At 45.0% G+C, this 11,961-nt stretch overlaps 1 protein-coding gene across 1 annotated transcript; it reads left to right on the top strand.

Moving 5' to 3' along the window:
- Positions 1-694: 694 nt before the first annotated feature.
- LOC311120044 (alanine--glyoxylate aminotransferase-like) lies at positions 695-8,354 on the top strand. Its single transcript, XM_084194673.1, is given in 8 exon segments — positions 695-1,044; positions 1,046-1,063; positions 1,065-1,135; positions 1,367-1,495; positions 1,631-1,701; positions 2,358-2,442; positions 2,764-2,792; positions 7,902-8,354. Coding segments are annotated over 8 exon segments (651 nt in total). The 5' UTR covers positions 695-978; the 3' UTR covers positions 8,084-8,354.
- Positions 8,355-11,961: the final 3,607 nt, after the last annotated feature.

The raw sequence follows: 11,961 nt of genomic DNA, 5'->3' as shown, positions 1-11,961 counted from the left end.
CAATCTGTTGGCTATTTTTAAGTTACTTAAGTATTTCTTATTGCTTGGTCACATATAGGGTCGTGATCTCCAACTGGCCAAACAAAAGTGTTGTATGAACATTTCAAGATTAGCCAATATATCTGTCAGTGTTAGTATAGGTTGTTACTACCAGTTGTACATTACAGTGTTGAAGCAAATGGACCTAATCATTGTATGAGAATCTTGGTCCTAATAATCACTGATTACCACATAATCTTGGTCCTAATAATCACTGATTACCACATAATCTTGGTCCTAATAATCACTGATTACCACATAATCTTGGTCCTAATCATCACTGATTACCACATAATCTTGGTCCTAATCATCACTGATTACCACATAATCTTGGTCCTAATAATCACTAATTACCACATAATCTTGGTCCTAATCATCACTGATTACCACATAATCTTGGTCCTAATAATCACTAATTACCACATAATCTTGGTCCTAATCATCACTGATTACCACATAATCTTGGTCCTAATCATCACTAATTACCACATAATCTTGGTCCTAATCATCACTGATTACCACATAATCTTGGTCCTAATCATCACTAATTACCACATAATCTTGGTCCTAATCATCACTAATTACGACATAATCTTGGTCCTAATCATCACTAATTACCACATAATCTTGGTCCTAATAATCATTAATTACCACATAATCTTGGTCCTAATCATCACTAATTACCACATAATCTTGGTCCTAATCATCACTGATTACCACATAATCTTGGTCCTAATCATCACTGATTACCACATAATCTTGGTCCTAATCATCACTGATTACCACATAATCTTGGTCTTAATAATCACTAATTACCACATAATCTTGGTCCTAATCATCACTGATTACCACATAATCTTGGTCCTAATCATCACCGATTACCACATAATCTTGGTCCTAATAATGTCACTGTCGATGTACTGTATTCGTTTCTAGATAATGAGTGACATCAAGAGCGGGATCCAGTACGCCTTCCAGACCCAGAACAACATGGAGTGTGCCATTCTTCAACGCCGTCGAGCCAGGGGGAGGGGGTTCTCACTGCAGTCAATGGGATCTGGGGAGAACGGGCAGCGGAGATGGCAGAGAGGATGGGGTACTTGATTAGCACGGGTTGTGTCCCAAATGGGGGGGGGGGGGGGGGGGGTTACTTCACCAATGAAGAAATCAAATCGGGTAATGACACAAATGTCATTTGGTAGAGATACCAAATTGCTGCTATCCGACAGACCATGTGTGCGTCCCAAAATGGCACCCTGTTCCCTATGTAGTGCACTACTTCCGACCAGGGCCCATCTCTTTCTGTGCATCAAGACTGGTATTTCTGACCTGTCATGTCACCGTTTTGCCCCCAGGCCCTGGCCAAACACAAGCCTGTACGGTTCTTCCCAACCCATGGAAAATCCTCCACAGGAGTAGTTCATCCACTAGATGGCAGTGGAGACATATGTCACGAGTAAGAGCCCCTATCCACCTCTTCAGCTACCATTTCAATGTAAATGGTTATAAAAACCCAACAGACAACACACAGCATAAAGTTACAGCATCGGGCATATTGCAGAAAGTAACACCTCTCTTTACTTTCTGCAAGGCACAACTGTCTGTTTCTCGTTGACTGTGTGGCTTCAATGGGAGGTGCACCACTTTACATGGACAAACAAGGTATGATGTTGTAGTGACCCTGTTGGATATAGTACAGGGACCTGCAGGTATAACAGATAGTACAGGGACCTGTATGTATAACAGATAGTACAGGGACCTGTAGGTATAACAGATAGTACAGGGACCTGCAGGTATAACAGATAGTACAGGGACCCTGTAGGTATAACAGATAGTACAGGGACCCTGTAGGTATAACAGATAGTACAGGGACCCTGTAGGTATAACAGATAGTACAGGGACCCTGTAGGTATAACAGATAGTACAGGGACCTGTAGGTATAACAGATAGTACAGGGACCTGTAGGTATAACAGATAGTACAGGGACCTGTAGGTATAACAGATAACAGATGGATGAGCAAAGATGACATCAGTGTTACAGAGCCACCCGTTGCTCCGGGATACACAGACAGGTTTACACCACCTAGTTGAAGGCCCTGGGGGAAGGTTTGCCTCTGTATTCATGTGATTACTATGTTGATGCTTAATAGGAAGCTAGTACTTTGGAAGATTGAGATGCACCGTGACCCTGCATATAACTTCGCTACACACTATGTGAAAATATCATTACTACTAGTTTAATTCATTTTACTACCATAAGAGCTTACAGATTTTAAGGTTGAAACTTAACAAGTGTTGGTTCCTTGTGTTTTCTTCAGGTATCGACATCCTGTACACTGGCTCACAGAAGGTCCTGAATGCCCCACCTGGGACCACCTCCATCTCCTTCAGTGAAAGAGCATGGTAAGCGAGTTTTTCTACTCTGTAACTTCAGAAGTGAATCGTAAAAGGAAGACATATTGGTTTAAATGTATTACACAGTACAAACATTACCAGGTATTTACTAAGCAATTACATGTTAAAATGGTAATTACACAGTAATAATACCTTACGAATGGTAATTACACAGTAACAATCCCTTATGAATGGTAATTACACAGTAACAATACCTTACGAATCGTAATTACACAGTAACAATCCCTTATGAATGGTAATTACACAGTAATAATACCTTATGAATGGCTTGCTTCTAAGAGCACGTGTCGTTTTCTACTTCCTATCCAGCCAGAAAGTTTTCAACCGGAAAACAAAGCGTATTTCTTTCTGGACATGACCTGGCTGCCAAACTACTGGGATGTCAAGTCCTCCTCTTGTTCACCATCCAAAAGCTGCGGGTGCACTCTGGGAAGTGTAGTTCTTTGACTCACTCCTGAGATTCAGCTCAACAGTATTTCTTTCTGGACATGACCTGGCTGCCAAACTACTGGGGGTGTGACTAAAAGCCCGCTGGGATGTGAGACTCCCATAACGTGTTACATCACAACCTTTCATCAAACACATCATCTAACATCACATTCAATGATAACATATCAGACATTATCTACCTTTAAAAACACATTTGAACAGTTTGAGATTATATGCATCTGTGAATGTCAAGTTAAGCAGAAAGTCTCTTCAGTGGTTTTAGAATGTTGTTTAATTTTCTAGACATTCAGTTACATAGCATTGTTTAATGCTAACATGTCTGCTATAGAATTGTGTAGTGTCGTGTTTAAATGCATCATAATGCAGAAACGTTTGACCTGTTGTTCCTGTGTGCAGATACCTCCACACTGTGCCTGTGGTGTGTGCATATGTATTCACCCCCTTTGCTATGAAGCCCCTAAATAAGATCTGGTGCAACCAATTACCTTCAGAAGTCACATAATTAGTTAAATAAAGTCCACCTGTGTGCAATCTACGTGTCACATGATCTGTCACATGATCTCAGTATATATATATATATACACACCTGTTCTGAAAGGCCCCAGAGTCTGCAACACCACTAAGCAAGGGGCACCACCAAGCAAGCGGCACCATGAAGACCAAGGAGCTCTCCAAACAGGTCAGGGACAAAGTTGTGGAGAAGTACAGATCAGGGTTGGGTTATAAAAAAATATCCGAAACTTTGAACATCCCACGGAGCACCATTAAATCCATTATAAAAAAATGGAAAGAATATGGCACCACAACAAACCTGCCAAGAGAGGACCACCCACCAAAACTCACAGACCAGGCAAGGAGGGCATTAATCAGAGAGACAACAAAGAGACCAAAGATAACCCTGAAGGAGCTGCAAAGCACCACAGCGGAGATTGGCGTATCTGTCCATAGGACCACTTTAAGCCGTACACTCCACAGAGCTGGGCTTTACGGAAGAGTGGCCAGAAAAAAGCCATTGCTTAAAGAAAAAAATAAGCAAACACGTTTGGTGTTCGCCAAAAGGCATATGGGAGACTGGTCAGATGAGACTAAAATTGAGCTTTTTGGCCACCAAGGAAAACGCTATGTCTGGCGCAAACCCAACACCTCTCATCACCCCGAGAACACCATCCCCACAGTGAAGCATGGTGGTGGCAGCATCATGCTATAGGGATGTTCTTCATCGGCAGGGACTGGGAAACTGGTCAGAATTGAAGGAATGATAGATGGCGCTAAATAAATAAATTATTGAGGGAAATCTGTTTCAGTCTTCCAGAGATTTGAGACTGGGACGGAGGTTCACCTTCCAGCAGGACAATGACCCTAAGCATACTACTAAAGCAACACTCGAGTGGTTTAAGCGGAAACATTTAAATGTCTTGGAATGGCCTAGTCAAAGCCCAGACCTCAATCCAATTGAGAATCTGTGGTATGACTTAAAGATTGCTGTACACCAGCGGAACCCATCCAACTTGAAGGAGCTGGAGCAGTTTTGCCTTGAAGAATGGGCAAAAATCCCAGTGGCTAGATGTGCCAAGCTTATAGAGACTTACCCCAAGAGACTTGCAGCTGTAATTGCTGCAAAAGGTGGCTCTACAAAGTATTGACTTTGGGGGGGGGGGGGGGGGGGGGGGGTGAATAGTTATGCACGCTCACGTTTTCCGTTTTTCTGTCTTATTTCTTGTTTGTTTCACAATAAAAAATATTTTGCATCTTCAAAGTGGTAGGCATGTTGTGTAAATCAAATGATACAAACCCCAAAAAATATCCATTTTAATTCCAGGTTGTAAGGCAACAAAATAGGAAGAATGCCAAGGGGGGTGAATACTTTCGCAAGCCGCTGTACACTGAGTTTACATGGCCACTGTACACCGAGTTTACATGACATAGACTGACCAGGTGAATCCAGGTGAAATCTATGATCCCTTATTGATGTCACTTGATAAATCCACTTCAATCAGTGTAGATGAAGGGGAGGAAACAGGTTAAAGAAGGATCTTTAAGTCTTGAGACAATTGAGACATGGATTGTTTATGTGTGCGACTCAGAGGGTGAATGGGCAAGACAAAATATTTAATTACCTTTGACCGGGGTATGGTAGTATGTGCCAGGCGCACCGGTTTGTGTCAAGAACTGCAACGTTGCTGGGTTTTTCATGCTCAACAGTTTCCCATGTGTATCAAGAATGGTCCACCACCCAAAGGACATCCAGCCAACTTTACACAACTGTGGGAAACATTGGAGTCAACATGGGCCAGCAGCCCTATGGAACGCTTTCGACACCTTGTAGAGTCCATGCCCCAACAAATTGGGGGTGCAACTCAATATTAGGAAGATGTTCCTAGTGTTTGTATACTCAGTGTACGGTAGAACCATATACAGTGAGGGAAAAAAGTATTTGATCCACTGCTGATTTTGTACGTTTGCCCACTGACAAAGACATAATAATAATAATAATAATATGCCATTTAGCAGACGCTTTTATCCAAAGCGACTTACAGTCATGCGTGCATACATTTTTGTGTATGGGTGGTCCCGGGGATCGAACCCACTACCTTGGCGTTACAAGTGCCGTGCTCTACCAGCTGAGCTACAGAGGACCACATGATAAGTCTATAATTTTAATGGTAGGTTTATTTGAACAGTGAGAGATAGAATAACAATAAAAAAAATCCAGAAAAAGCATGTCAAAAATGTTATAAATTGATTTGCATTTTAATGAGGGAAATAAGTATTTGACCCCTCTGCAAACATTGACTTAGTACTTGGTGGTAAAACCCTTGTTGGCAATCACAGAGGTCAGACATTTCTTGTAGTTGGCCACCAGGTTTGCACACATCTCAGGAGGGATTTTGTTCCACTCCTCTTTGCAGATCTTCTCCAAGTCATTAAGGTTTTGAGGCTGACGTTTGGCAACTCAAACCTTCAGCTCCCTCCACAGATTTTCTATGGGATTAAGGTCTGGAGACTGGCTAGGCCACTCCAGGACCTTAATGTGCTTCTTCTTGAGCCACTCCTTTGTTGCCTTGGCCGTGTGTTTTGGATCATTGTCATGCTGGAATACCCATCTACGACCCATTTTCAATGCCCTGGCTGAGGGAAGGAGGTTCTCACCCAAGATTTGACGGTACATGGCCCCGTCCATCGTCCCTTTGATGCAGTGAAGTTGTCCTGTCCCCTTAGCAGAAAAAGACCCACAAAACATAATGTTTCCACCTCCATGTTTGACGGTGGGGATGGTGTTCTTGGGGTCATAGGCAGCATTCCTCCTCCTCCAAACACGGCGAGTTGAGTTGATGCCAAAGAGCTCCATTTTGGTCTCATCTGACCACAACACTTTCACCCAGTTCTCCTCTGAATCATTCAGATGATCATTGGCAAACTTCAGATGGCCCTGTATATGTGCTTTCTTGAGCAGGGGGACCTTGCAGGCGCTGCAGGATTTCAGTCCTTCACGGCGTAGTGTGTTACCAATTGTTTTCTTGGTGACTATGGTCCCAGCTGCCTTGAGATCATTGACAAGATCCTCCCGTGTAGTTATGGGCTGATTCCTCATCGTTCTCATGATCATTGCAACTCCACGAGGTGATATCTAGCATGGAGCCCCAGGCCGAGGGAGATTGACAGTTCTTTTGTGTTTCTTCCATTTGCGAATAATCGCACCAACTGTTGTCACCTTCTCACCAAGCTGCTTGGCGATGGTCTTGTAGCCCATTCCAGCCTTGTGTAGGTCTACAATCTTGTCCCTGACATCCTTGGAGAGCTCTTTGGTCTTGGCCATGGTGGAGAGTTTGGAATCTGATTGATTGATTGATTGCTTCTGTGGACAGGTGTCTTTTATACAGGTAACAAGCTGAGATTAGGAGCACTCCCTTTAAGAGTGTGCTCCTAATCTCAGCTCATTACCTGTATAAAAGACACCTGGGAGCCAGAACTCTTTCTGATTGAACTCTTTCTCATTAAAATGCAAATCAATTTATATCATTTTTGACATGCGTTTTTCTGGATTTTGTTGTTGTTATTCTGTCTCTCATGGTTAAAATATACCTACCATTAAAATTATAGACTGATCATTTCTTTGTCAGTGGGCAAACGTACAAAATCAGCAGGGGATCAAATACTTTTTTCCCCTCACTGTAACTCTGTGTACAGTATAACCATTTTCTGTGCATTAACAACATAACAATCAGATACAGTAAACATGAGTCTTTATGATCCATGGCAGAACGCCAGGTTGCCCAGATACAGTAAACATGAGTCTTTATGATCCATGGCAGAACGACAAGTTGCCCAGATACAGTAAACATGAGTCTTGATGATCCATGGCAGAACGACAAGTTGCCCAGATACAGTAAACAAGAGTCTTGATGATCCATGGCAGAACGCCAGGTTGCCCAGATACAGTAAACATGAGTCTTGATGATCCATGGCAGAACGACAGGTTGCCCAGATACAGTAAACATGAGTCTTGATGATCCATGGCAGAACGACAGGTTACCCAGATACAGTAAACATGAGTCTTGATGATCCATGGCAGAACGACAGGTTACCCAGATACAGTAAACATGAGTCTTGATGATCCATGGCAGAACGACAGGTTGCCCAGATACAGTAAACATGAGTCTTGATGATCCATGGCAGAACGACAGGTTACCCAGATACAGTAAACATGAGTCTTGATGATCCATGGCAGAACGCCAGGTTGCCCAGATACAGTAAACATGAGTCTTGATGATCCATGGCAGAACGCCAGGTTGCCCAGATACAGTAAACATGAGTCTTGATGATCCATGGCAGAACGACAGGTTGCCCAGATACAGTAAACATGAGTCTTGATGATCCATGGCAGAACGACAGGTTGCCCAGATACAGTAAACATGAGTATTGATGATCCATGGCAGAACGCCAGGTTGCCCAGATACAGTAAACATGAGTCTTGATGATCCATGGCAGAACGACAGGTTGCCCAGATACAGTAAACATGAGTCTTGATGATCCATGGCAGAACGACAGGTTACCCACAGTGACTTCTATAGTACCTCCTCTTGGATATGACTGGAAGGAGATCACCAGCTACATCATGAAGAACCACAGCCTAGACATCTCTGGAGGGCTGGGACCATCCGTTGGCCAGGTGAGGTAGGGGGCTGGGACCATCTGTTGGCCAGGTGAGGTAGGGGGCTGGAACCATCCGTTGGCCAGGTGAGGTAGGGGGCTGGGACCATCCGTTGGCCAGGTGAGGTAGGGGGCTGGGACCATCCGTTGGCCAGGTGAGGTAGGGGGCTGGGACCATCCGTTGGCCAGGTGAGTTAGGGGGCTGGGACCATCCGTTGGCCAGGTGAGGTAGGGGGCTGGGACCATCCGTTGGCCAGGTGAGGTAGGGGGCTGGGACCATCCGTTGGCCAGGTGAGGTAGGGGGCTGGGACCATCCGTTGGCCAGGTGAGGTAGGGGGCTGGGACCATCCGTTGGCCTGGTGAGGTAGGGGGCTGGGACCATCCGTTGGCCAGGTGAGGTAGGGGGCTGGGACCATCCGTTGGCCAGGTGAGGTAGGGGGCTGGGACCATCCGTTGGCCAGGTGAGGTAGGGAGCTGGGACCATCCGTTGGCCAGGTGAGGTAGGGGGCTGGGACCATCCGTTGGCCAGGTGAGGTAGGGGGCTGGGACCATCTGTTGGCCAGGTGAGTTAGGGGACTGGGACCCACTGTTGGCCAGGTGAGGCCATCTTAGCCAGGACACAATGGATTGCTGCTCCAGTTAGTTAGACTACCACAAATGTGCCATAATTTTGCAGGGGTACCTTCATGAAGCTCATAAGCATTGCAGGCAAAGCAAATGTCACCAACATAAAGTGTCTTAATAGGGCGTTGGGCCACCACGAGCTAGAACAGCTTCAATGTATCTTGGCATAGATTCTACAAGTGTCTGGAACTCTATTGGAGGGATGCGACACCATTCTTCCACAAGAAATTCCATAATTTGGTATTTTGTTGATGGAGAACACTATCTCAGGCGCCGCTCCAGAATCTCCCATTAGTGTTCAATTGGGTTGAGATCTGGTGACTGAGACGGCCATGGCATATGGCTTACATCGTTTTCATGCTCATCAAACCATTCAGCGACCACTCGTGCCCTGTGGATGGGGGCATTGTCATCCTATGGGGACATAGCCATGGTAGCCAAATTAATGGCCTGCCAACCATTTTTATACATGCCGATGGGATGTTAATTGCTTAATTAACTCAGGAACCACACCTGTGTGGAAGCTCCTGCTTTCAACATACTTTGTATTCCTCATTTCCTCAGGTGTTTCTATTGTCAAACAGTAAGGCAGGTCCTACAGGCCCTAGTTTTGTCGCACCTAGACTACTGTTCAGTAGTGTGGTCAGGTGCCACAAAGAGGGACTTGGGAAAATTGCAGTTGGCTCAGAACAGGGCAGCACGGCTGGCCCTTAAAAGTACACGGAGAGCTAACATTAATGACATGCATGTCAGTCTCTCCTGGCTCAGAGTGGAAGAGAGATTGACTTCATCACTGCTTGTTTTTGTAAGAGGTGACGACAAGCTGAATGTACCGAGCTGTCTGTTTAAACTACTAGCACACAGCTCGGACACCCATGCATACCCCACAAGACATGCCACCAGAGGTCTCTTCACAGTCCCCAAGTCCAGAACAGACTATGGGAGGCGCACAGTACTACATAGAGCCATGACTACATGGAACTCTATTCCACATCAGGTAACTGATGCAAGCAGTAGAATCAGATGTTTTTTAAACAGGTAAAAATACACCTTATGGAACAGCGGGACTGGGAAACAACACAAACATAGACACATGCATACAAACACACGATAACATACGCACTATACACACATGCTTTCAAGGCTGTTTGGGAATACATTTGTTTGGCTCTCTTCTTCCAAAGCTGTGATACTATTCTGTCAACAGTAGATGGTGTGCTCTACTTTACCCAAAAGTGTTAATAGCGTTTTATTTTGAAGAAGAAAACCCCAGAAGTGGAGCCATAGGCTGCTTTTCAAACTCAAAGTAGACAGCCCTCGGCCCTTGAATTGCGGATACAGTGTTGCTAACTTAGCGACGTTGTCGCTATATTTAGCAAGTATTCAGACCCCTTTAGCGACACATTTAAATTAAATAAAAATCGACTAGCGACAAATCTAGCGTCTTTTTCTGGTGTAATTGGAGACTCTGACGTGAAAGCACTTATCGTTCTTACTCTTCTCAACGAGCAGCAGGTGCTGCCGTGGGCCCCACCCCCGTCCCAAAGCACTCACAGGCGGCCCAGTCCTCGCGCAGCAGTCCCTCCGAGCTGCAGTCAGAGCAGGAGATGTTCACCCCTCCGCGTCCAGACTGCAAATGGGAAGCTGATCCCGCCCTGGCTTATATTCAGGGCGGGATGTAAAAATGTTCTTTGTCTAAAATAAATCACTGCACAAAAATAAATCACTGCATTTGACTCCCACAGCCTCAGTCACTTACTCACCTCGTCCACTGTGTGTGTGCCTCTCTGTGACATAAGCTAAACATCTAGCTGGCTAGCTCGTCATGTCTCAGTCTAAACTGTACACTCAAAAATACAGAAAGGAGTGGGAATCAAACCCTGAATTCAAAGGCTGGTTGAAGCCGTTTATTGGAGATGATACACGGGCATACTGCCTGTATTGTAAGGCTGATTTCTACGCCAAAACTGTGATGTAAAAAAACACATGACAACTCAAAAACATACTCAAAAGGCAAAGCCTTATAGAAGTTCCACCCAAAACATTTATGGTTTAAAAAATTGACTCTGCAAAAAAGGCTGAGGCCACCATGGCATTAGCTATCGCTGAACACTGTTCCATGCTGGCATGTGATCACATTGGAGAAGCATGTAGAGCTGCTTTCTCAGACTCCACTGCTGCTACCCACTTCAAAATGCACGGGACAAAGTGCACTGAAATGATTAATGGTGTTCTAGCACCATACTTTCTGAAAAAGTTGGTCGCAGATGTGGGTGACCAGCGTTTCAGCCTCCTCCTCGATGAGTCCACGGATGTAAGTGTTTCTAAGTACCTGGGGGGTTGTGATAAGGTACTTTAGTGACACCAAGCAGACAATTGTATCAACATTTCTGGGGCTTGTTGAGTTGGAAGGAGGAGATGCCAAATCTATAGCCTGTGCTGTTGTGGCTTTCCTCGAAGTGTTGTCTTAAAAAAGAGAAACTCCTGGGGATATGGACTGACAATGCCTCTGTTATGACGGGGATTAACAATGGGGTCCATAAAGTGCTGAAGGAGGAGTATGGCCTCAAAGATCTGCTTCTTATTCGCTGTGTGTGCCACTCTCTGCAGCTTGCTGTAAGTCATGCTTCCAATGACACCATCCCCCGTAGTGTGGAGTACTTGGTACGAGAGACTTACAACTGGTTTTCAGTGTCTCCAAAGCGCATTGAGGCCTACAAGGCCATATATGAGACAGGAGGAGAAACCTTTACAGATAACCAAGGCGCGTGCCACACGTTGGCTCTCCATTGAACCCGCGGTTTCACACATTTTGGACCAGTGGGAGGAGCTTAGGCTGCATTTCACAGTCACCATGTCCAGTGAACACTGCTACATGGCTGAGGTTGTATACTCCATGTACAGTGATCCTCAAAACATATTGTATCTGACATTTTTTGAAGTCAGTGCTGGGTGAGGTACAGTTGGCCGTCAAGGCTTTTGAGGGAGAGCAAGTAGATCCTCTTAAGCTACTTGGTTAGCCTGATCAAGTCTGAGCAGCAGGGTGCTGAATCCACTGGCAAATGTTGATGTACTCAAAGGGCCAATAGATGGATACATCAGTCCCAAACCGTACCTTGGTTACCTTTTTGAGTCAAAGGCAGCTGAGCTCCACCTTGAGCCTGAGGATGAAAACAACGTCCGAAAGCGGTGTGTAGCCTTCACCATCTCCCTCACTAATGAGCTGAGGGTGAGACTGCCGGACAACATCGAAGCATTGCAGTACATGTCAGTTTTCAATGT

The sequence above is a fragment of the Coregonus lavaretus genome (assembly GCF_964263955.1).
Source record: "Coregonus lavaretus genome assembly, contig: HAP1_SCAFFOLD_784, whole genome shotgun sequence".
Taxonomy (NCBI): Eukaryota; Metazoa; Chordata; class Actinopteri; order Salmoniformes; family Salmonidae; genus Coregonus; species Coregonus lavaretus.
Note: the sequence above shows the minus strand (reverse complement) of the source record. Positions and strands in the feature narration are given on the sequence as shown.